Raw genomic sequence first — 27,420 nt, 5'->3', positions numbered from 1 at the left:
ACCTCCAGCTTTGGATCAGCCAGGAATCCTGGCTCAAAGACATATTACAAACTTCACACGACACAGCCTGAGCAGGGGTCTGGACCCCTCCACCCCACTGTCACGAGAGCAAGGCCAAGTACTCGATGCAGAGCTGAGATGAGTCCAACCTGGATGCTGCCTGAGGACCACCACACGGGGCTGTTGCGTGTACATTCAGGAAAGCTTGGTTTGGATTAGGCCTGTATCCACCAGGAGGCTCAGGTGTGACACAGCACAGCGTTTTAGACACCTGGCTCCCAAAGTGGAAATCACAGCTCTCACACAACACTCAATTTCCAAGGAGCAGACCATAAAGTGGGGTGATATTTGAGAAAAAAATAACTGGGTATAGTAAGGAAAGGAGTATGTCTGGAATCCCAGCCCTCTCCTGGAAGGCACATACATGCAGCACTAAAGTCACTTCAGTCAGTTCCTTGTGTGAGACTGGTGCTCACAGCTTGAAGCCCAAAGAGAGGCTAGGCGTTTAAGGAGTCAGCCCTTATCTCTCGGGACTGCTTACTGTAACACACGGTGGAAGGAAAAGACAAATTCTTGGTATCAACTTTTATGCGACATCAAAGTAAGGATATTACTTGCTGAGGGATTCACCTTCTACACCCATTTCAACCCAGAATGAGCTTAAAGAATAATTCCTGTCTTCAAGAAAACATATATTACTAACAACGCCAAAGGGTAGGATGTCGACCCTTCCTGTTAAGCTGTGCTAGTGTAGGAGAGAGCCCACAGATATCTTTGGAGTCTTATACTGAGGTTCCAGCCCTTTGCTTAGATTTCACAGGGAAAACTATTTGCTAAAATACTTTATCTGGAGCAAGAAATAGGAACCAGAAACCAGGACTACTTCCTTCTGTCCCATCCTCCTTCTCCACACAACATGCAAACTGGACAGCCACTCTTCTAAGTACAGCTCTTTGTGAATGCTCAGTCTACCATTTTGCTTTTAAAATAATTGTTTTTCTTGGTCAGAAAACCAATATATTTTACAGGCCTCACTGCAGAGCTCAGATATATCACATTTCTTAATGTATTACTGAAACCTCAAGGAAAACACATGCCAGAGGTGTTTTCAAGTTCCACTTGACTCAAATCAGTTTACCTTGTTCTTCCCACTCCACTGAAGGGAAGAGGCACGTGTGAGCTCTGGGTGTATCCAATGCACTGTATTGTTCTGCTGTCAAGACCAGACCATTTGACTTCTTCATTTCTATTTATAAACACAGTTAGGTATTACAAGAGCCAGACTATTTAACCGTGAAGAGTGTCAAAATAGATAATGTATTGTGTCTCACTGAATTACGAACTGGCTGGGTGCCTAGCCTTTTGACTGCAAAGGTCCACTCCATCATAGCTCCAGCAATGTCTTCTATCTACTTCAAAAAAGTTTTGAAAAATGGACAACTGTGAAATGGCTATATGGATCATACATATTATATTTGTTAATCCTTCTGTTGGTTAACTGCTCTTAGTTACTAGATCTGATGCCAACTTAGGAAGAGTAATACTTTACTGGAAAATGCAGCTGATGACCTCCATTCTAACAAGATACCATTCAGCAGTGATCTCTTGTGGTATCCACATGGATGTGCGCTCAGAGAAATAAGGGTGTTAGCCTACTCTACTGGAACTAGTTCTCTGATAAATTGTTTTCCTTATGTATTTAGGGAGCACACGTGCATCCACAGAGCGATCAAAATTGGTATTACATTTCAAAGAACTGAGTACTTAGTGTAGTAGCAGTTACAACACAGTGACTGCTTTTATGAGGACCATGAAATTTTATTTGACTCAGTGAAGGCATTGCTTGTATCTGCTTCCAAAATATCTGAGTTAGAAAACTAACGGCATTTAAGTGGGTTAATATTGGTTAATAAACCCATAAAAAACTGTAATAAAACCTACAAGTACGGCAAATCTAATACAGGTAGGAAAACATCCTCTTTTGAGAGGAGAACACTGAAACAAAACAATAACCCAGAAAATGCACATTGACTCCAAGTTAAAATACCACAGCTTGCCTTTATATGAACTTGTATTAGCTAATCTTTTGGAGGAAAATATAAATTAAATACTGCTTTGATTTAGAAAATGCTTGACATCCAGTCATTAACCTGCACACATGCACTGAATAAAGTGCAAGCACATTCTGTTGCCCTAGGAAGGGATTTCTTTTAAAGAGGCAGGGTTTGTCCAGCTATGGATGTAGTCAAAACATGTATTTCATTTAAAAGCAAAATATGATATAGTATCGCAATACAGTAGTATTATCATTAATATAAAAATATAACTTCAGGAATTTCATGTCTATGGTTACAACATTTGTATCAATGCCAAGATAAGGTCACCACATCAATACATAGTCAATTTGAAAAGCAAGTGCAAAAATCTACAGCAGAAATGGTCATATTTTATCCAAGCATTTATCAAAAGGTAAACCATCATATCATGACTTCCATATTTTAAGTGTCTTTAGCTCAGAAAAATTAATCAATCTGAATATCACAGTATTATTACTGCATTATAATTGTCTCTCTACAGACATTTTCCCACCCTTATTTTGTTTTTTTGCCATTCCTACTTCCCAGGTTTTCAGACTGAAGATGGAGAGAGTATTAGAGGTACTCTTGCCTCTCTAAACAACTGCTCAAGAAATCAGAGAAGGAATCTGAAAGGATCTCACATACTTCATTCTAGGTTTGTCTTCACTTTATAGCACTTGGACAATTCGCATTTATTTTGCCGCTAGATGTGAAGACAGGCAGCTTCAGATAGGGACTTTCTCTTTGGTATTATCAGACCTTTACTACCTTTTAGAGAAACTTGAAACTGATAAGGGATCAAAGAGATTATCTACTTATTTCTTATCCAGCTCTTATTTATGTGACTCTAAATGTCACACAGAAAGGGGGTTTTATGTGGAACTGTCATAAACCAGCCTATTTAACAGTATCATTGTACATGACTTGGCAGTATAAATTGATTGTATACTGTAATATCTCTATCAAGCTATAATTTTTTTAAAAACCAACAGAAAATCGTAAAGCAGAGACCAATTGATTGCTGGCTATATTTAATAAAATCCAGCTCAGTCCTCAAAAACAATATGGTGTGCTTCCCTGTTTTTAATTTCTTTATTCTTCTTAACGGTAATCTTTTTTAAAGCACTAATAAAAGAGATTTTCCTTATAGGTCAACATATTTATTCACATCAAAGAGAGGAGTAAGATTCACAACTGAGATGTTCCCTATCAGTGGTCATTTCATAAGAAGGCAGAATAGTACATCTGTTAACTTCACTGTTGCATAATAATACAGGAGGAGCAACTAAGAGCAAAGCAGGCAAAGCCACAGCAATCTACTGCTTTGTAACTCAAACCAGCACTTTAAATTCAGCTTGAAAAAAATACAGGAAACGCTACTGTAGCTGGACAAAACAAAAACAAGAGTAATGTCTTTGTGGCAAGATATACTTAGTAAGCAGACTGCTACATTCTGCATGACTTCCCATTTTTGGATGAAGCCTCTGCTGAAGAAAACTGCAGAGAAATAAGGCCTAAGGCGTTGCTGCCACGTGAGCATTGCAAAAACGTCACACTGAATGCAACTGCCTAGTCAACCACAGGCAGAAAAAAGGACTCTCTAGTATTCTGGAATGTAATCCAGACTTGTAAGGGCCAAAACCAAGTAACAGAATGGCAAACGCTTCCCCTAAAGAAATGAAAGCATGCATTTTATTTTATTTCTGATAGATAATTATCATGACTAGTGACAGGCTGGAATATGGTACAATTTCTCCAAGCAGAATTTTGAACTGTTTTAACCAAATAAATGAACTTACTTTAAATTTGTTGCACATGTAAGGAAAAGCTTAAAACAACACATTATGTATTTAAATCTGACACACTGAACAAATTAAATGTTTTCTGTAGTAAGTAAAACTAGATTTATTGTTTCTTTTCATCATGCCCTACAAGATTTTAGAGGTAGTAGATATTATCCTCCCACACCTCATTGTTATTCGCAGGTGAGGAGGAGGAAAACCAGCTTTCCTAGTTTTTAACTCCCAGTTGGTTTCTCAAGTGAATTGATTTCTCTTCATTCCATGTGAATGAAATAGTTATTGAACTAAACTAATGATTAACAGGAAGAAATACTTTCTCTGCATCTGCAGAGAAGACTAGTGTTGTCAAAAAAACAATTAATACTGAAGCAAACTGTAACTCTGGTGCTTAACCATCACCTTCAGTAGTTCTGTGGTGTGGCTCCTCTTAAAAACTTCAGTAACACATGCTCCAGCTAGATGTAACAAAAAGAACTACTGAAAAACCTGGATGTGTAGTCCATGCTGATAAAAGAATCCAAAAATATGCTGTATTGGGATACATGACGCATTGTGAGTGTGTTACATTATCACACATCCAGCAAACAGGATTATCACCAGTGAGATCCTTAGCAATGTGATTGAGCAGTTCTACAATACAACAGAAAGAGGTGGATGTGTAACTGTAGAAGAGTATTAACATGCTGAAGAGTGGAGGTTTTCAACCTATTACTCAGGACTCAGGTGGCAAAAGTCCTAGGAAACCCGGGACAGTGTTGAGCACGATCTGAGCAAGGGGTTGGACTAGATGACCTCCTGGCTTACCCTCCAACCTGAGTGATCCTATGATTACATCAAGTCCTGGGCTTCACGTAAGGGAAAGTGTTTAGTCTTGTCAAGGACTGTGAAATCTCCTCGTTTGCAACACAGATATCTCTAGAATTACTCCAGCTGATCACAAAATCTTAAACACTTCTGAAGTGTTTTTGCAATTTACTGAAGGACTTTTCCTATAGTTGTTACAGGTTTAAGCTTCACATGAGGATACTGGTGCGCAGACACTGCAGCAATAGTACTTGGTCTTGTACAAGTGTGTCCTTGCTGGTAAGTCTTCAAATGTGTTACTCAATTTGGGGGGGGGGGGAAGGAGTCAAGGGACACACACCAACTGAAGATTTGAGCTTAAATTTGTATAATAGACTATCACTAACTAATAGGTACTCAGTAGCATATGATTGCTATTTTATATGTTCATACAGAAACAACCAAAACAACCCCCTGTCCAAATTGTGTCATCCATCTGAAACTGGAGATCATTCTGTGATTGCAACGTCTGCAAAGGCTAGCTAGGTTCAACTTACCCATTAAAATAAAGACAAGCTATTTGTGCGCGTTTAGGCATGTATCTGTTACTGACACTGAGAAAGAGCAAAGACAAGTAGCTGGTCATTTCGTCGCCATTTGCTGTCTAAACAGGTCGTGAAGTTCTTACATACACACTCACATACCAGTACTGCCTTTTAAAGGTGGTGTTTGATTTTTCAAATGTAATCACAGATTGATCTCTCACCTCTCTGGTGACTGTTCAAAATCTGTTTCAATCTCTATGAAACCAAAAGACATTGAAACAAATAGTTTTGTCTTTTACATGTAATTTTACAGTCCACTGTTTCCCAGACATACAAAGAATTATTACTCACATCCTGTGTCCAACTTTCGGTTCACATCAAACTGATGCTATGCATTCTTTGGTGAGGTCCTCATCATGGCATTTTTTCCTGGATCCTTCCAAGTCTTGGTGTCAGCAGCAAACTAACACCAATTCAGCTTTTAACAAAGATGCACAATGTTGATAAAAAATTGTCACTTAAGTATCTGTAAGGCAAGTTGCGTGTGAAATGCAGCACTAACGTATTTTCTTGAAAAGGCTTATTAAAGTTTTGCAGATAGTCTTTCAACAGCTAATGGTATATTATTAAAGGGCTTATCAACTGTGTTTTAAGGACTTGAATTTCCATAGGTTGTCTTTGGCATCTGTGTGCAATGTAGACAAGACACTAACAAACTAGGATGATAATGTTTTATTTTCACTTTGTGGAGTCTTCTGTCAACTAAAATGTAAGAGGCAGGATATGTAGTCACACAGTTATTTTCCCTGCTGCTGGTAAAGGCTGAAATCAAAGCTTCAGTTTGTCTTGGGATATTGGAGTCCTCCAGTTTAACACCTTAAATGTGTACACTTCAAAAATTGGCTAGCCTCAAAAGGAGTCTACCATTCCTCACCATTGCTCCCTAAAACTAGAGGAAGAACCCTGAATCTTAACGCCTGCTTATGGCAGCATAATCACACCTGTTGTGGTCTGCAGAGATATATTCAGCTAGAAGAGAGAACAAGAACACGGAGACTGTGGTAGGAAGGACTGTTGCTACCTCTCCCCTTACAATAAATCCCGCCCTACATATCCTACACATACTCCACTTCACAAACAAGATTCAGCTATTCTCATTATATGTCCTGTTACTTTTTCCTCCTTTGTTCAGCCCTGTCGTACATTCTGGGTGGGATCTCACAAGTAAGCAATGTTCTTTGAGCTTTCTACTCTACTGATGCTGGTGGCTGCCTAACTTTAACTGCAGCAAAGTTTTTGAAAAATCTCGCTTTTTCTAGTCATACATGGCATGAAATGAATATGCAAAGCCTATATGGAGGACTTTCAGATAAGTCACACTGAAGGTCTATAACTGAGTCTTATATGCACTGTCAGGTGAAATCAGGTTGCTGTTGTGTTGTTTTCTTTAATTTTTCCTTGATGTTCAGAATATTTGGTAAAATATGTGGATGCTAGCTTCATATCCTACATATTAAGATAAGAAATATTCTCTAGTGCAGTTAAACAATATTGTATTACTGGCTTATTTGAAGAAACTATGAAGAAAAATTACAGCTAGTAAGTATTACAGCAAAGTCTATACAACCTTTTAACATTTACAGCTAGGACTTCAAAAGAAACTGATAAGGAAACCTACTAGAATTCATAGCACAAGGTACAAAGCACTGGAAAATCATATTTTATTATACCTCATAACATCATCCAGTGAAGCCACAATAGCTAATTTTATTGTCACATTTTATAGATAAGCTGAAGCCCAAGGAGTTTACTAACTCTCCTGTGATGACATGTTAAAGCTCAGGACATTCTGGAACAAGAAGACAGTCAAAACTCCCAACTGAACGAGACTCACAAAATAATCCTTTTGCCCTTGATAGAAGACAGTTGGCAGAATTTCTTAAAGATTTGAATACCTCCCTCCCTTATAGACATCTTTGAAAGGTCATACTTAAATATAGATATACACACTTCTAAATAAACACCACTTGTGTCTTCCTCTTGCTGAAAAAGCTATGTCCATATGATAAGTCTATAATGGAAAAAAAAAATTCAGTTACAGACCCTGGAAATGAGCAGAAAAGTTGCACTATAAATTTAAGAGAGTCTTCTCCGTGCTTCAGTTTGTCTATTTACCAGATTAATCATGTGTTTCTAATTGGCATCTGTTTCATGGAGAAAAGCCTTCATCCAGTCTTGGTCTAATTTTCTATGCCTTGAGCCTTCAATCTCATCTACATCTACATACAAAAGGAAGATAAGATGCTAGCAATATCAAATGATAATGATGTGCATTCATATGACTAAGATGTAAATGGCAACACAGGGTGCAAGCTAGAGGCCTTAAAACTGGATGAAGAATGCACAGAAGTTCAAGCACTAATGAAGCTAAAGCTGCATTTGAAAGAGAGTAGAACAACAATAAAACTAGCATAATTTTCAAAGTGAAATTGTCAGAAGCAAATCCGGACTATGATTAATCAAGAATATAAACACCTAAAATTCTTTTGCTGCCATGATTGTTTACTACTAATTAAGCAGATAATTTTTTCACACTCCATTTGCAGCAACATCTTCTGTTTGAAGTGTTGTAAAGATGTTGTGTTTGTCCAACACAGAAACAAACACTTGTAAATTTCCCTTTTTGATGGTTCTACACTTTGATCAATTCAGTTCCTTTTATGACTTCAGGAAAACTGGCTTTTAGAGATTTATGCAATTTCCTGAGAACCGGCCATATGAAACATTTGATGACCACTCACTTTGGCTCTTTACATTGTTATCCCATGTCACAGTTGAGGTGAGATAAAAATAAAGCTGTGGAAAAGTCAGATTAATCATGAATATCAATACTGCTTCCTTTTGTTGCTGTGGTTCTTTATAAAACACTTGGACTTACTTGGTGAATGGAAAAGATCCAAAGCATGGTTTGTTCACAGACCTGCCAGGAAATTAAGAGGGAAGGAAGGATGTTTATGATAGAAGTAGGTCTGACTGCTGTAAGCTTAAAGCTCAAATCAGATAAATCACTTAGGATGTAGATTTTCAAATGATAAAAATTTGGAAGTCGTTGTCATATGATTAAAATGGCAGCTACTCTCAAAATTAGGTATATCTGGAAGCTATCTACTACATTTAACTGGCATTCTGCGGAAGCAGATACACACCTTATCTGAGTGTAAAGAGCAAAGGTAGTCTTCCAGTGCTGGGTCCAGCACAGAACGAACCAAGCAGTATCTCAGAGTAAAACAGCTGACATCAAAACTGACTCTCTGACTCTGTAAGTTTGTTACTAGGGTTCACTCATGCCCTTTTGATAGTCTTCTAATAGATGAATTTACATCTTCAGAGCTTCTTTTTAGACTAGTTTTCTTTAATTAAGTCAAAGACCTTTTTAGGCCACATAGCTGAAAGAGATACTAGGGAATTATTCAGAAAAGATTAATTTCATGCTCTGGGATGGGAATGTGAAAAATGTGCTCACTATAAAACATGCTTGGAAAACATTCTTGTGAGAAAAAAAGTAAATCATAAACCCGTATTCTCCCCACAGAAAAGTGTTAATTAATGACATGACTGAAAACCGTAAGCATGAAACATAAATCTAAAAAAATATAAAACCCAAAAGAGTTTGTGAATTAACTTGACACATGTTCCACTTCACCACACGAATGCAATACTTCTTCTTGTATATCCCATGTCCTCCTTTCTTTTATATATAATCATCAGTACGTACACACATACTCTCTCTTACGTACCTCAACACCTTTGGGCTAGGGTTGCCATTGCCTTTTTTCCTGGAAGAAGGTGATGCACTCCGCAGCTATGACAGCTGGAGCTCCTCACGGGCTGCCCCAGCAGAGCGACCGCAGGCCGCGTTTACCAGCAGGGAAAGGAAGGCACGCAGCCCGACCCCGCTCTCCTGTGCGAAGGCCGGCGCCTAGGAACCAGGCGGCAGGCCGCTGGTCGGCGGGGCTTGGCGGTGAGGCCTCACCGATCTGCCCACGGCTGGGAGGAAGAGGGTGAGCTGCGCACCACTGCCCCGCGAGCCGCGTCGCGCCTGCGGGACAGCCCTCGAGCGCCGCTGCCAACAGCAGCAACGGAACAGGGCACGCAAACGCCAATGGTACACGGGCTTTAGCACTTACATAACCACAGACTACAAAATACGCTAATAAATAAGGGCACGCACAAAATTCAGGATCGGGAAGGCTGCGAAAACAACGTGTTCCTCTCCGAAGTGTGCACACAGCCACCTCAGCCCAGCTTTCGAGAAGGACCCTTCAGGCAGAAGGGCCCAGCTCAGGAAAACAGGGCCTTGATCCACCAGGATCCGAGACTGACCAAGTACTGACGGTACTTCTTGGCAATCTCCTTCACTTCAACTCATCGTTTATGAATTTTCAAACAGATAATGACTATTGGAGAAAAAACTGTCCAGCACAGTGAAGCAATAATCCACGGACACGAAACGCATTCCTCATTTCTCTCCCCATTCAGCTCCGCAGCTACATGAAGACAGTAGCACAGTAAACAAGCCTCCTCCTCCTCGACACACTTCAAGTCATTCTTCCCACACACAGCTGCCACTATCATGCATATTTCAAAGCCTCCATCTGGGCTTGACAACTGTACCTTCCTTTCTTCCAGCCAACAGAAATACACGTCCTACTCAAACAGGCATTGACGGTATCGCGCTGTTTATTTCAGAAAAGAAGCTGTTCCACAAGTAGGTCATGTGGGTGGAAGCCCCCATGCTAACCTACATGTTCACCGTGTAGGTTAGATCTACCCTACATTCATTTTTCCCTCTTTCCAGCTAGAAACTGTCTCCAGGCAGCATGGGAGGATTCGTGGTACTTGTCCAGGCTGCTGAATGCCTGGTTCTTCTGGATAAACACCTACTGCTCACACAGGGATTGACTTCACAGTATACACCCAGCAGGTTCAACATTTCCCAGAGATTCTTCATTTATGCTACATGTGCTACACAGTGCAGGTACACCTCCTTCTGTCCAGAAATATGGCAATAATCCTCACAGCTGCTGCAGACTTTGAGGATGCCCTGAACTCAGCATACACAGGGGCCGGATCTCCGGTCTGGGGCCTCCTCTTTTTCTCCTGAAGGTCAACTCTCCCTGCTGCAGCTATCCCTCTTGATGCCCTCCCTGCTGCAGCAACCACCCACACTGCACCTATGGTAGCAGCCTACGTTCTACCATTTAAATAGCTGTGTCTCTTCCTTTCTCCCTCACCAGCAGCCTGGACTCAGCTCACCCTTCCTATACCATCAAATGCACCTTCCTACATCCACACGCAAACGAGCACCCTGCCTCTCTCCATCTCTTGCTCTGCAGCAGCTGGGTAGGCACGAGTTGAGGACAATGTCTGTTGCAACAGAGGGAAGGGCTAAGGCCAAGATAGGATAGGGCTTTTATCTTGGAGAGCAGAAGAAGGTGGGGCCAAAACAAGAGCCAGTGTGGAGTCAGGTTGCTCCTGCTCCACCAAGGCGTAGCACATGCCTTCATTCACACCTGATGGCAACGGCCACACACTTCCCATCTCTTTGTGGATAGCAGTAGCAGCAAGTGAGTCACTGGGTGAGACGGGGCAAACTGAGGCGATGTTTGATTATCTGGACAGTGCTGCTTGAATAGCCAGACTCAACTTCAGCCCTACTCCACCCTAGAAAAAACCCCAAAGGCTGAATAGGAGTAATCTATGGGCAGCCTCTGTCCCACAAATCACCTCCTGGACCACGTGAGATTAACCATATTTTAACATACAGATTACACAACTGAGATAATTCCTTAAGTATTTTAATGATGATATGTCCAGCCAATTTTAGTGTCTTGCATGCTGGGCTTGCATTTGGTTTAAATCTTGCCTCTGCAGAGAGATGTTGTGAGGCTTAGTTAGCTAATATTTCTTAAGTGCTTTGAGATCTCATAATAAAAGGTCCAATTGCACTACAAAGCAATTTTACTCTTAGTAAGACACTTGCTACCAGGATTTATTCATTTTGTCATAAAGAGAAATCAGAAGATCTCCATCTACATGTGCATTGCTTCTTTCTTGGAAGATGAAGAACGAAGGAGACAGATGCTACAAAAATAAGTATCCATAAAGAGAACGGACAAGACTGGCTATTTGGAATAGGCATTCTTCAGCTGTTTATACTATTTACCTAAGCTTTCTTTTGGGAAGACCATGAAGGAGGAAAACTGCAAAGCAAACTCCATGGAAAGATACTATCTTCCCAGAGCACTCATTCATTATAGGTCATATGGAAAGAGATGTAGTCTAGATCTTCTGCCACTCTGCAGCTACTACCTGTCCTCCTACTTTAACAGCATTTCCAACAAACTGAGATATGGCCTTAATTTTCCTTAAGCTGATCATACAGGTTTTAAAATTTTTCTTTGATATTTGTCATAGTGCTTTGGAGGTCACCCAGGCATTTTATGCAGACTGCTGGTACACTTAATCATTTCAGTGGCTTCCTGCAGTAAATCAGGAGACATTATATTAATAAAAGATGGGGCTGTTCCAGGTCTGATTCATAATGCTGAATACCCATCTACCTGGCTTAAAAAGAGTCCTTTAAAAAGGTCAGTTTACTCTATGGAATTCTGAATATCGAGGATATGTCTTCGCTCACACAAGATATATACACTCGAGGCCAGCACCCTAAAAGGTACAGAAGACACTGAAGTGATTCACAACGAGGGCTCACGGCTGTCTGCACCACAACCTAGCCAAAGAGACCTTGTCTGAAAATACACCACTGAGATACAGGCACACCACGCAAATAAGCATCTCATAAAACAGGTTTACCTCCATCACTGCACTTCTTTGTCTGGCAAACACTGTTTAGTCACATTCATTGAGCACAAGACCCAAGACAGGCAAAATACCAGGTTTAAGAGGGAAAGATTGGCCAAAAGTGGACTTTGCTTGTACCATATTATTATTATTATTTGGTTACTTCTTCAAAATACTTATTAATCCCTGAAATCAGAATGTACCTAATTAAAAAAAAAAGAGATTAAACAGTTGTTTTCTGGATTTGACTTGTTATCACATCCCCTCCTGACTCTCACTTTTATATTTCAAATTCAAGTTTGCTTTCACTATCTCACACAGCACACGTACAATTCCTATGAAATATGGGTAACATTTATGAATAAGTCACAACTTTCAGTATTGTGTTGCTCTCGTGACACTGGTCTCGTGACATTGACACTTGCTAAAGGAAAATAAAACAAGTTTTCAATTAATACAGCTGGTAAAATATTTCTGAATAACAATTTCCCACTGCAAAGGCTGATTCCTTTGTAATGTAATTTTGTCCAAGTATCTTAATGAAGACAATCAAGTGTTTTGTTTTCACTTGGTCAGTCCAACTGCACTGAAACCATGAATTTGAAATACTTTTTCTAAATCTTTTTTTTTTCCCCCACAAGAAATTGTGAGATTGACTTTTTCTTCCCATCTGGAAAAAAATCATAATTTCTAAATTTACAATCACACCAGAAGAGACAGTTAAAAAAAAAACAAAACAAAACCAAACCCCTTCAATACTTTAGGGTCTTATCTTGCAAGGTGCTGAAAACTCTCGTATTTCTAACTCACATGCAGTATGGTGTGGATGCTAAGTATCACCCAGAAATGGAAGTCTGACCCCAACTCCTGTGCAAAACTAAGCAGAACAAATGTGGATACTACAGAGAGAATAGCTTCCCATTAGCTGCCAGAAGTAATGCCAAAATACCTCTGTAGGTCAAGACCCTTGCAAGATCCACAGACCTTACGTGACATTTTGTCACAAGGCAGTTGTGAGCATTGGTTCCAACGACATGCCACACAGATCAAACCCTGTGGTAGGGCCAGACTTCCTGCAAAAAGTGGCATCGAGACCAAAGTGCTCCCATCAAAACACTGCCCGCAGCCCCCAGCCCACCCCTGTGCTGGGCACAGGAAGGCTAACCAGGCAGGCTACAGACCCTAGGTGGGTCACATGTTGAGCACTCCTTTTTCCAGCCATCACTTGACTATTTGGCTGATATATCTTAAAAGACATTCTTGAATCTAAACCACCTAGTCCAGTCAGAATTTTATTTCTATCGACTTACATTTTAGCAACCTGATTTTAAACTTCTGTTTTCATGTGTGCCTACTGGGCACATGTTCAGCCCTGCTACTGGTTGGACGTGGGGGCACGGAGCCACAGCAGGCTCGTCTCTATCCGGCTACTGTATTTGGCAACCCCCAACAAGAACGAATATGCTTCCCTGTAGGTTTGAGTAGAAAGTTACCACTGTGAAATGCAGATTTCTCTCTTCCCCTAGTTCTAAATTGCAACAGGTGTGTCTGCATGCACTCCCAACCCACCCACACAAACAAGGAATAAGTACTTATATATGTTCACATGAAAAAAAAAGAAACCTTCTTCTATTAACCACAGTAATAGCCAACAAACTAAGCAATGTTTAAAAATATTTTTGGTCATCTCACTGAATGCAGCAGATTTCAAACCTCACAATGACTATTATGAGATAAGTTTTCTTATTAGGAAATATAAAATACAATTTAAATCATTTCAGCATCTCTTTTAAAATATATAAATTACAAAAAAAAAGAAAAAATGGAAAATGTCTGAATACTGATTGCTGATTCCATACATTATTTTGATTTTTCAACTTAAACATCAATTTCTATCAAAGACCTGCTTCTGAATTGGAAAATTTATCACAAAAAATTGAATGGCAGACTACCAAAAAGTGACAAGATTTTAACGCCATAATAAGCATTAGGATCTTGATCCATTATGCTTAACACTTATGGGAGTTTTTTCCTATAACCAGGATGCTTAAAAACTTATTCAAAAACAGAAAGCAAAGCTAAGAGTCTTATGTAACAACATCATTTCAAAAGTGGTTTCTTTAAGGCCATCACTACAGCAAAATCATGCTTTCCTGATGGAAGATGACCGATTCTTCATTGTTTTGGGTCTACACAGAGTGCTTGAAAAAGACAAGAGAATGACACTGTATTCTCCTGCTCAGGTGTTTGGGAAGGAAAGGGTGAGGATGCAGAAGGCAACGTAAGACCGTGAATGCACTGGGAGAAAAGACAGGATTTGTGAATGGTGGGAAAAGAGTATAAGGAGTACTGCGGGGAAAAGAAAAGCAGCACTAGACAAGAAAACACAGGCTTCTGGAAGAGGACCAGGTGTGCAATTGGAACTGGGATACAGAGCTGAAAGATCAAGGATACTGCGCTGGGTAAGAAGAGATTAGAAAGAATGGGGAAAGGGATGTTGCACAGGCACGTTCCTATAAGGAAAAAAGGGCAAAAAATACAGTGATAGCTAACAGCAACCTGTAACTGAGGAGCCTGACTGGGTGATAAGGGGCATGAATGGATCATGGCAAAGTGGGAGCACTTTTATTCACAAAGCCACCAAGTGGATGAACAGAGTCATCCCTTGCACCCCCTTAAAGACATTCACATTTTGCTTATATGTTGCATGTTGAATTTTAAAATCAAGAAGTTCAGATCCCACTGGCTCAAATCTCCAAAGTAACAAGAGGTCCCTCCACCCTTTTCTAAATACATCCCCATAAAATACACCTCATAATTTTAATTCAGCCTTAAAATTATTGGGGAACAAACCAGCTCTGAATTAATTTGACAATATCATTTTAGTAGCTTCTGCCCCAAACCATGAGAAAAAGAAAATAAAACTTGGCCTGAAATGCCATATGACTTAATAGCGTAGAATATAATCTCTGGAAATTCAGAGGTGTCTAGCTTCTGAAATTATACCGGCATTGAGTCAAGGAGATTTGAATACTAATCTTCTATAATCATATGTTAGAATTAGAAACAATCATTAGCCTCTTAATAAATACAGGAATATGCCTTTCTAGGCATGGTAGGTCATGAGACAGCTGACCTGAAAGCAGTCTGCTCTCTCTTGTTAGCTAAGAGTTCTTTGACACTCAAAAACTTAACAGCGTCTGGTACCTCAAACCACTGTAATCTTCTATCCATGTTTCATTAATTGGTCACCTAAACTGACTTCAGTAGTAGCAGGCCAATTTACTCTTAGATGTGCACAGCGTATGGAGAGACTATAGAACAGAGTAGCTTTTATGAACAGTTTGATATTTTCAAGTTATGTGCAGCATAAGTAAGTAACTATTATGTCAAACGTACACAAAGATGCATATCCATCTCCAAACACCCCAAATCCCTTTCAGCCTCCTGAACGTCCAGTTTAAAAGTTCTGTGCAGCAGGTCCACACAGTAGAGGTTTCCTTCGTGACTCACACGTTCTTAGGACTCACTTTGTCAGACCTACAGGAATGCACGTAATTGCGTCTAATGCACACGCAAATTCGCAGGTCTTGGAACACAGCTATAACAAGTAAACTCAGGTCAAGAAAGTTTTCACAGCATGGAGTTTCAATTTGTTTGTAAGTTTAAGTGAACAGCAAATGGGGACCTCTGCATCTGTCAGTGCATATGGCTTCTAAGGACAAAGTTTTGTGAGCACCCTCCGCTGAGCAGAAGCGTGCTAAGCCAAACAAGTTATGTGCAGGGAAGTGGTGCCATGCCACCAGTGAGGAGGGGGGGTTGTGTGTGGGGAGATTGTGTGGCTGTGTGGGAGGAAGAAATGGGGGCGAGGACAAGGAAGGGGAGGAAGTCTGAGGGAACAAACGCATGCTGTTTTAGCCAAGAAACACCAGCCACTATATCTCCACCCCTTGTTTTCCCTCACTTCGTCCTCATACTCGGCAACCAAATATCTAAATACCAGTTTTTCACAACACAAGGCTGATCAGCATGGTGCACTCTCTCACCTACGCACCCCAGGTACAAAAGTGCTGTCCTCTATTGGATCTTCCTTTTCTTTCCCACCTTCTCTACTTGCATCCTTTGCAGAGCTGTGCCTGCACAAGCACTGGCCATAAACAACTTGCATCTCCTCTAGGGTCAAGGGCCCTATTGCAATGCCTCAGGATCACACAGAGGTGCTAGCCTGAACATTAGCTGTATGAAATGCTTCCACCACTTCAGCCACAAGCTTGTTAAGCATCTCACAGAGAAAACAACCCTTTTGCATTCATGCATTTTATCAATTTATGCAGCAGCATTTAAAGTCAGCAGTTTCTTTTTCTTCCTTTCGCATCTGATCAAGTACATTTAGGAACATATGCCACCTGTGCTCTGCATGTGGAACTCCCACTCCTACTGAATTCTAATAATATTAGCAATAATAATAAATAACAACTTGTTACTTATGTGCTGCCAGGACCAGAAGGCTTCAAGATACCTGAAAAAATATATGCAAATGCAGGCAGGGGGGAAGTAAATTTACCCTCAGGTACACAAAGAACTAGGTTTAAAAAAATATACAGACAGCATTGTTCAAAACCAAAAATGAGCCAATCAATTCCTAACAGAATAAAATTGAAATTCTCTGATAAGTCCCTGCACAACCAACTCAAACAGTCGGAAGCGTCTAGCAGCATTTGTAGAGGTAAGATTCAGGCTCTTACATTGTTTCACTTAAACCAAATCATTGCAAAAACCCACCACCCCTTGTGCTTTGCTTTACAAGTTAGCAAGGAATTAGCAAAGGATTTGACATTCTGCTCTTTTGCACTTTCTACTCTAGTTTATCTTTACCAGGACACCTAATATTCAGCTAGTAAAAATCCAGTGGTACTAGTTTTGTTTTAAGCTATACTATAGAGAGTCCTCAAGCACTTCGAAACAACTAACCTGATAGACAACTGCAGCAAAAATACCTGAGCTATGTCAGTTGCACACAGATCTAAGGGGAAATTATTATATAATTGCACCCTTAGGCAAGTATTTGTTTGGAAATCCTCCTGCAAACAGGATGCTTGCAAGGGCAGTGGCAAGACAAGATGTTCAGGGAATGCAACTAGAGACATTCAAATGTTGCTTTCAAACTCTCGAGGGAAAATCGCATGGACTTACCTAAGTTGCCAGAAGAATCCTTCATACAAATAAAAATGAGGTTCTGATTTTCTCCTAGCATTTCACATGAGCTTAACCTGTTTCCAAACAACAGAATCTCTACGTTTTGCAGTATACTGCAAAAAACCCCAACAAGCAATGCCAACTATATGCCAAGAGAGTGTAAAATATCCTAAGGTAACTGGGAAAATGCTGATGAAAATCCTCTAAATGCTTAATCACAGTTCTAGTTGGGAGAGGGACTTGTTTTTAAGTCTTACCAAAACACATTTATAAATTTTAATTTACTTTAGTTTCTTCCTCTCCGAAAAGGCTGGAAGTTTTACTTCAGCTTCCAACTGATTTTGTTTTTTCTTCAGACTTTGGTTAACTTTTCCATCCATGAAAAGTTAAACACAGCTTTTTCAGTGGTAGCAAATTTAACTCTGTCAAGTTGAAAAAATCTTGCATCATACATAGTAAGAGCAATAGAACAAAGGCCATAAGACTTTGAAGACTAATAACAAATTCAGAGCTTTGGAAAATATGGTATGGGGAAAACGTAGTTATTCAAATAAAGGCAGGCAAATAAGGCAAAATTTGAAAAAGCTTTCATTAGAAGGAAGAAAGCTTTTCATATTCACCCATTCAAAGAGTGAACAAGGAGTTTATGCTTCCCTTTGGTCTTCAAAATGAGCCAAGGCATTGCCAATTTTGTTTCTACTTCATATGCCATATATATATACCTGGACACACAAGGTGAGAAGACCAGGCCTCAGATTCAGATACTTAAAAAAACCTACACTGAGAGGAATTTGATGTTTTTCATGTGTGTATTGCAAGCAATAACATCACTTTTGTTTCAAATATAGAAATGTCCAATGTGAACTTACTACACACCAGTGTTTGTTTCACTCTTGAATTCTGCAGAAAGCATATAAACCTGTCACTGGTGTCGATCTTTTTAACATTTACTGACTGGAGTTGCGTTAGCAATTAAAACTCCAAATTAAAACTCCAAAACAAGGAATTCTCCACCCATGCTGAGCTCTTCCCAACATCTGAGTCTATATTAAAGCAGTGCAATTAAAAAAATATTTTCTAAATACTGCATTAGGATAGGCAGGCACTGACAACTCCAATTATTAAATATGGAAAGTTGCAGCACAGAAAACACTGCATGTAATGGAAGGAATGTGAGATATTTTTCTTTTATTGTTTTGTTCAGCTAAATACACACTCGGCATAATCCTTTGTAATGAATCTACATTATAGCATGTTTAATACACTGCAGAATTGCCTATTTTTTCAATTTTGTTTTATTACAGTTTATTGTGGTTTTACTTTGTTCAAATCTGCAAGCTTACTTCTGTGGAATGTCAGGGTTTTGTAATTTCATAAAGTTTTTTCTTCTACTTATAGGTTTAAACAACTTCATATTTTATTGTACAGTGGCATACTGGCACATTTGAATTTTCCATCATGCCGATAATAAAAGATTTTTATCGTGTGAGTGTTTCCCCATTTTCAGATAAGGTGATCAAATTTTGGGGTTTTTTTCAGCCTAAGGACAAAACAAGTAACGACCCACATGGACTTGTACCCTACAAGTCTTTATACATCCTCAGGTTGATGCAACTGCAAAGATTCAAGAGGAATTTGATTTTTATTAAAAATACTTTTCATTTAAAACACTAAGTTTGCAATTTTCAATATTAGTTAAGAATATTATTTGATAGGTTATATAGATCTTTACTACAACTTAAGAAGGTAGATCTCTCAAAATTTATTTCTTGTATAAGCTTATATGGCCTCATTAAGATAGCACAAATATAAGGTCAAAAATACATTGATTAAATATTTTGTTATATACTTATATTCACAACAAATTAGGACAGCTCAGAACCCCAACTTTGACTTCAGCATAGAACACTAACATAGAACACTAGATGTGTTGTCCTTGTTTAAACTAATTGTTCAAAATATTTAACAATTTTGCCATATGGAGGCATATAAGATTATCTGAGTTATCCTTACCACTATAATAAAACTGTAAAGAAAATAATTCAACTGTAATACAACATAAATAGGATTTTTTTTCAAAGGGAAACAGAAAGACTACTAAACCAACGTCTTGAAGTTGTCATCATTTGAAACTGTTCTGGCAAAACTCTACAGACTTTACACTGTTTTAAAACATAGCACTGTTACCTATCACTTACATACTCCAAGTTATAAAATAATATTACTGACATTAGTTAAATCTATCATCATAGTAAGTGATCCCAATTTGTCCTCTCTTCCACTCTCCTCCTTTCCCCTGCCAACCCTACTGCCAACACAAATATTTCAAGACAGCCATAACTTTCTTAAGAATTCCCAAATTAAATGTTCAACATATTTAAGTCCAATTGTAAAATAAATACATGCTAATGCAATGTGAAAATGGAACTCTTCAATGTAGTGCTCAAATTCTACTCAATTTGTAACAGCGCTACCAAAAGCAAATGGAAAACATAGGTCTATGAATAAGAAACGGTGATCCTATTACATTTTTATTACTGCATCGACAGCACTATACATAACTGTTTCTCTGACATGTTTACAGCCTGAGAGGGAAAAAGAAAGCTCTAAAATACACACTTATTAAAAGGCTCCCTTACATATATCGTTGCCTTTTCTCTCAAATACATTAAGCACCATTAAGAAACCTCACCTTGTTATTTCTCAAAAAGCAATCCCTTACTTTCTTTCTCTGTAAACTGATAAACACTCCGTTGACTGCATTCGCTGTTATAGTAAGAACACTGAGATATTTAGACATGGTGATGAATTACCTCTGGGAATAATACCTAATAATATTTCACACTTCTGTAATCTTTTCACCCAAAAGCCGTGAAACACTTGAATATCAGGGTAACTTTACAGATAATGAAAGAGGAAAGCAGAAGGTGAAATCCATTTTACTAAAGGAAATACTGGAAAAAGAGTCATATTCCATAGAGTGTGGAACATGGTTTCACTTTTGTTCTCTGTGTTGTGGCAAGTTTAACCCAGAGAGTTAGCAATGACACTTGCTCAACTTCAGATACCGCACCAATGGCACAGTTTATTATGCCTTAATTCTGAATATTCTGGCCTCTGACATTTTCTGGTCATCTTATTTCCTATCAGCATGACTAAATCCAAATTGGGCACAAATCACCTATAATTTTTAGCCATGCTTTGTTAAGCTTCTGTCTTTTTTTGTTGCCTAGTAACTGTATCTCATACAATTTAATAACTAATTAAATACATGAAATAAGTAAATGACAAATCTACCAACTCTAGTTTCTAGTCCTATGGTTAACACGCCCCTCTGAAATTTTCCAAAGACAAAAAATGAACTAAGTTCTGACGACTTATTTAAACTTAATCAAACTAAACCTAAAGGCATTTTCTGCAAAACAAATACAACATGCACTAGCAAAAAATGTGCTGGGAACAGCCCTTGTACCTGTTTTTTGTAGAACTCAATCTGCCAGACAACATATAAAAGTTCATACACAGACATCCTGCTATTTCTTTCAAAGGAATAATAAAAGTATAAGGCCAGGCAGATTTATATATGAGCAAAATCAATTCCTCTCTAGCTTTGGCTGCCCTGAATCAAGTCATATGAATACCCACATTAACATTCTGTTATTCAAAATAGGATCGTTAATCATAATCATGAAACATCACACTTCAGACCGCTTCCAAAAATCTAGCCTTGCCTTTTGTCTCTATAACTACCCTGTTCAGCCTATCAGAGAGACCTTAAGACTAAAAAAAAAAAAAAAAACCAACAAAACCCAAACAGTATTTTGTTAGTGCATGCATATGTATGTGCAATAGTATCTTGGTTCACTCTAGCTTCTCTGAGAAATAAGGTTTTCACAGAAACTGCAGAATGAAAATTAGAAGCTATTTAGACCAGTGCACCCCTTACTAAGGAGATACATACTTATTTTAACTCTAAGCTACTTTTCTACTAATTATCATACACACCCAAACAAAAAAGTAAAACTGGTCTTCTTTTCGGCACCCACAGGCTCCACTTTATTCCAGAATACAAATTCTATTTATTTTTGCCTCCTCTCACAACAACAGTAAGAGAGCCAAGAGAAACTGAAGAACAAAACTTAACCCCTGCAACAGCAAGGATCCTGCCATTTTAGAAAAGTTGGTGCAACGGATCCCGCCAACAAATGTGTATTTATAAAGGCAGGTGTGTGCTTGCAGTGTATGCAGGATGACCCAGTTATCTTTAATTCAAGTACTATTATCTTTAATTCAGCTACTTCAAGTACTTCTAGAACTGAACAAACAGTGGTACAAGTAGGGAAAATTTCTGAGACTTACATAGCTGACAAACTTCTCGCAAAGAGTAATTTTGTACTGGCATAATTTTCACCCTAACTTAGCTTTCAACTATAAGACTCAACAATGAATTTATGGGTTGGGGTACAGGACAGTGCAGCAGTCCACTACTAAAGCACAAAATGGTGAACCTGAGCCTAACAAAGGCAGCTACACAAATTGTAGGAACATCTCTTGAAATACCCTGTCTGAATCTGGTTCTTTGCCATTTTCACAGGAACTCTGGGGCTTGGTTTGTGTTGTGAGGCCAAATGAAAGCAACAGTTTTGCAGTTTTGAACTAGCCTCAATGTTCAGTTCAATAATTTTATCTGCTGGGCCCACTGCCTGATCTTGGCAGCAACTCTTTACCTCTTCGTACTTTAGTTTCCCAGTTTATAAATGACAAAAAGGATACTGTCTCTTTTCTGAAGTGTTTCAGAATCCACAGGTACTAGGCAGATATCTTTACCATCTTTTGAATAAGCAGGATAAATATCTACCACCTCTACATAGCAGGGAGAAAGTCTGAAGTGGAGAAATGATTGTTAGTAGCAACAGTGAGGAGCATCACCAGTGTAACGGCAAAACATACTGCCAGTGCATTGCTTCATAAACCAGAAAAATATTTCATTGACGTGAGTGTTTTAGGCAATGTTGCCACCACAGTCGCAACTGTAAAAAAAACCCAGTCAGTCATCAGAATGACAGCAGTTAAAAGAAGTCATCAGTTGCGCTTATTTTCTTCCTTAATTCAAGGACAGGAGAGATTAAGCATGAATATTGGTGTGTAATAAAATCTTACTTAGGTATGAACATGCAAAATATTACGGATGGACAGGGACATCACATTCTTTAGCTTTGTATTAAACAACTTCCTCATAATGCTCCACTTCCGTAAACAGTGTGAGGGCTGTAAGTCTACTGTTCAGATTAATGCATACATTGAGAATAATTTACTGCGTCTTGTGTTTTAGAGTCCAAACTACTAGTTTTTCATAATTCCATTCAAAATTATATTATCTGCAGATAACTGTAAATCATTTCACACAGCACCTCTGCAAAGCCAGCCACCTAAATCTCCAAGACATTTACTGATGTTGAGACTGGAAAGGAATGTCCCTTTACAAATGGACAGATGAAAAAAAAATCCAAATCACTTTCCAGATTCAAGTCATAAACTCACTTTTCTCAAAAACTGGTAGCAGTTTTTGGAAACAGAAAGAACTTCTACGTGTTTCTGTGATGTCAAAGATGAAATCTCTGCTTGTGGAGGTACAATCTGTAGCAAGAACACGTCTGCCAAGACTCTGGCATTGATGATATTTTGTCTAGACAGCCTTTGAATGTGACTGACACAGGAACACTGCACATGGTTGAGGAAACTGAAACTTATGGAAGCGCATTTCAAGACTTAGTCAACACACAGTATTTTGGAAATGTGCCTAATATCCTCCAACCACACCTCCTGGTATCTTCCTCAGGAATCTAACAGGTTTTGTTTCTTCAAGTCTCCCAATTGTCCCAGGAGACAGAAAGATAGATTTGCTTAGATAAGATGCTACCAGGGCCATTTGGACATAAGTGAATATTGTCAACAAGTGAAGAGGTCTATGTGCTGGCTAGTCACTGAGAAAGGCATTCAAGTCATTGAATTGTGTGTTATTTGGAAGGATTGAAGACTGTAAGGAATTGCTAACCTTTTCTCAACTATCGGACTTGACTATGAGAAACACATGACAACTATTAGCTAAAGGACAGAAATTACTAGCTGCAGTTGATAACTGTTCTAGATGTTTTAGAAAGCACTACATGTTTACCTTGACCTTTTGGGCCATGACAGAAGTAGCCTGAACCATGTGCATGCTTTGATGGCAAAGTCCACACGAACTTGCCACAGACAGCAGGCTGTAATTTTTGGGAAATGATGAATATCATGTACTGTCAAATGTTATTTTCACTGTATGACAGCCTTAGTTCACTTAATCCTCAAGCAACTGTCAGGGCCAGGAGAACAGAGAAAAAGGTGAAGGAGACTCAAAGACAAGATCATCGGCTTTTAGCTTTAGTTGGTTCATTTCCAATTCAACTGCCACTAAAGTCTACAGCTCCCTGCTAACTTACTGGGACTTGACGCTAACTTCTATCAATTAATATTCCTGACAGTACTGTTCAGCAGACCAAAAGGAAAAAAAAATAGATTCTAGTTTGCCTTCCTGAAAAACATCAGGCCTTAAGATGCCCTTTTACAATCGCAGTAAAAGCACTAGTTACGGCTGTGGATCCTCAGAGATCCAGCAAATATTTGGCACCCAACGCAAAAATTATCCCGGCTAAATGCAAAATACGGTAGGTGCTTCTTATTGCCAAATAAAATATGGACCTCAATGAACCTTAGCTTAATCCTGATACAGAAATTTGCACACTTGACCTGCCAGGTTAATAGTGTTTGAGTTTGGTCTCCAAACTCACAAACTCAACCTACTGACTGGATGTGAAGCATGTAGGCAATAGTAGCAATACTTGTGAATCTACAATGAGGTTCTGAGACAGGTTTTATCACTAGGAAGCACTGAAATACTTGCATTTTGGGACTTTTCTGTAACTCGGTAGGAACCGTAAAATTTCTTGCCTATTTACACTGTGGATTCAAAGAAAAAAACCTATTTTGACCTAGGTACTAGGTGTAAGTTGGCTATCATATTTCTGAACCAAAAACCAAGTTTCTCCTCCCATCTTCTCTCTTCCTCCCGCCCCTTCTCCTCCCACCTGCACTAGAGGAACACTGTTGTGAGGCAGCGAAGTTAGGAAGCTCAGAGCAAAAATAGCCCCTGGCCAACACCTGGTGTTTTCCAGCAGGCCAGCATGCTCGTGACTGTTCCAGATCTGGACCCTTATGAAGAAAAGTGAAATGACATATCTTTTGTTTCGTAGGCTCTGTATGGATTTGCAAACAAAACTAACTGGATCCGGCAAGTTGTGTCGCCCAACATTTCTTGTGTCGCTCTCACACACTTGTACCTGTAGGGGATGGATTCCTCGGATGGGCCAAAGGGAAAACAAATGTTTTCTGTTTTGACAGCACACGGGAGCCAAACGCTGGGAGCAGCAGGTTCTGGTGTTTACTGTCAGCCATTAAAAAAGGCGAAACGCAGCATCAGCACTGCGGTGACCTTCCCCACGGCCGCTTACGGGCAGCAGCCCCTCGGCTTTGTCCGTGTCTTTCTCCGTTCAAACCACCCGGCTCCGCCGCCGCGGTGTCCGGCTGGCTCCTCTCACGGCCGGCCCCGGTGTCACAACATGTCGCCGTCCCCGCTTTAAGGTCACCTCATGGCGCTGCCGTCGAGCAGGGCCGCCGCCTCCGGGGGCCGCGATGCGCCCGGCCCGCTCCCGCGCGGGGCCGCGGCCGTTCACCGGGCAGCCTGAGGGAGGGGGCAGGGCCACGGGCGCCGGGGGCACTTACCAGGTCTATGAAGGTCAGAAATTTCCAGCTGCCTCCATAGGTCTGATGCGCGGGCATGTCAATGGCCTTGTAATTGCACAGGATGGAGCAATAGGACAGGAGGATGGCGGCGCGCAGCACCTGGCAGGGCACCAGCGCCATGTTGCACGCTGCGCCGGGGCGGCCTCGGCGGCGGCGGCGGGCTGCGAGCCAGCTCGGGGTGCACTTCCGTGTGCGTGTGCGTGTGTGTGTGTGCGTGTGTGTGTGCGCGCGCCCTTGCGGGCGGGACTCCGAGCGCCCCCGCGCCGCGTTCGGCCCCGGCCGGGGCGGAGCGGAGCGGAGCGGAGGGGCCGCGCTGTGCGGCGGCGGCTGGCAGCGGCGCGGGGCAGGCGGGGTTGGAGGGGTGGTTGGCGGCGGCGGTGCCGGCGCTGCTGGCAGCAGCCTGGCTGGCGGGCTCGGCGCGCTCCCGAGTCGCAGCTCCGCGGCCGGGCCGGGCCGGGCCGGGCGGGAAGAGGCCGTGCCGTTCCCGAGGGAGCGGAGAGGCATGCCCTCCCCCACCCATCGCCCCTCCGCGCTCCGGCGGCGGTAGGTGCCCGGGGGCTGGCAGGTGCGGGGCCGGGGCTGCGGCAGCCCGGCCCGGCCCTGCCCGAGGGACCCGCGTCCCTCAGGCGCGCTGCCCCCGGGAGGTCAGGAGTTGTGAGCGCGGGCAGCAAGTTATTTGCAGAACCCGGTTGTCCGCATTTTCAACCCAAAATTACGATGCACCAGCAACTACGGTTTTTAATCGCTGTATCGTGAAACGCTGTCGCGCGCGTCGGCCTCCGCGGCAGCGCCGGACCGCCGGCCGGGCGCACCGTAGCGGGGGGCGGCAGCGCCCGGCCGCCGTTGGCGCGGCCCGGGGCGGGCGGTCCCCGCGCCGCCAGCTGACCGCGCCGCAGCCAATGGGCTGCGGGCTGAGGGCGCGCGGCGGCGGCGGGAGCAGGTGTCAGCGCCCCGCCGGGGCGGCGGCCGCGTGGCGTGCGGCGGGAGCTGTCCGGCGGCGGGGGCTCTGAGCGTAGGCCGTGTTCCGCGCTGGTGCTCCACCGTTAGCGTAGGCTGGCCGTACGGCTGCCCCGGGGCGGAGAGCGCTTGTCCTTTCACCTGTGATTCTGAGGCGAGTCCTCGGTGTTTGCCTTCATCGCACACACGCACAATTGCTAGAAGTGGAAGTGCGCTTTGCAGTACCTGCGAGCTCTGTAAGACGGGAACCTCGGTATCCCTGGATGAAAACGCTGGGCGGAGTATCAGCGTTATAAGGATACTTTCTTAGTGGTGGACCTGATGTCCTGGTTGTAACTAACCTCTTGGTAATGCTGTCCCAGGGACCTCATCGTGAAGGTTCATGCCCTCGGCTCCGACCGGCGGTGGCTTCCTCATCACTGAGGGGACACAAAATACGGTGGCTAGCAGAAGCAGCTGGTCTTGGTGACAGGAAAGACTTGGATCTCCACGCTGGTCATGCTGGCTCTGAGGAGGCCCTGAGACCAAATCCTCTTCCTTTTAGTCCAGGAGAAAATAAAATGAGCGGCAGGACACTAAAAAAAAATGTCGTGGGAGGAAAATCAAGTGAAAGATGATGCTTGGGTAGGTGAGCAGTGGTGTGATCTGAGGGATCAGTATTTATACCAGCCTTTGTTCTAAAGACAATGAATGAGCATTTCTGTCAGCAGAGGTTTGATCACCAAAGGGATCCTTGATGCTAGGAGCAATTCAGGGGGTCTTGTGCTTGGGCTTCTACACCCTGAAAAGGAAAGGGTCTTAAAGTGCTTGATTGCAGGGTAAATACTGAACTGCTCCACCATCTGGAAAAGTTATTTTAAAGGGAAAAAACCACCAGCAGTGATGTCTGGGCTTGGAGAGACAAACCACTTCTATAAACACCATCTCCCTACATCTGTCTTCTGAAATAAATATTTGAAAAATAAGGTGCTTCGTCATAGTTACGCTACTGGAAGGTAAAAAGAATCAATGACTGTGCAATGTGTTCCCTACTTTTATTCCATTACAGAGTCAAAGCCTCTTAATCTGGTATCCACTGTGCTCAAGTTCTGCAAAAATGAAGGGCTGTTTAGGAGAACACATGCTAGCAGCTATCCTAGATGAAATTAGCACAGTTTAAGATCTCTGCTTATGCAGAGGCATTGTATGTCAGGCATGGACAAAGAACCCTGTAGGAGCACGGTGCACGAATTTCCCACTGGATCCTTTAGGTTACTTTACCTTATCTTACCCGGGTTCACAGCCCCAGCAAGCACATTGAGCAATCAGACCCTTCTGTTGTTTGTGGCATGCATTTTAGTCTTACAGGCTAAAAGG

General features: G+C 41.3%; 1 protein-coding gene across 1 annotated transcript in view; it reads right to left on the bottom strand.

Moving 5' to 3' along the window:
* AIG1 (androgen induced 1) overlaps positions 1-25,523 on the bottom strand; it is a 126,204-nt gene extending 100,681 nt beyond the window's left edge. The window contains exon 1 of the mRNA XM_075498875.1: positions 25,087-25,523. Coding sequence (XP_075354990.1) covers positions 25,087-25,227 — 141 coding nt within the window. The 5' untranslated portion in view covers positions 25,228-25,523. The remainder of the gene's footprint in view (positions 1-25,086) is intronic.
* Positions 25,524-27,420: the final 1,897 nt, after the last annotated feature.

The sequence above is a fragment of the Mycteria americana genome, chromosome 3 (genome assembly GCF_035582795.1).
Source record: "Mycteria americana isolate JAX WOST 10 ecotype Jacksonville Zoo and Gardens chromosome 3, USCA_MyAme_1.0, whole genome shotgun sequence".
Lineage (NCBI taxonomy): Eukaryota > Metazoa > Chordata > Aves > Ciconiiformes > Ciconiidae > Mycteria > Mycteria americana.
Note: the sequence above shows the minus strand (reverse complement) of the source record. Positions and strands in the feature narration are given on the sequence as shown.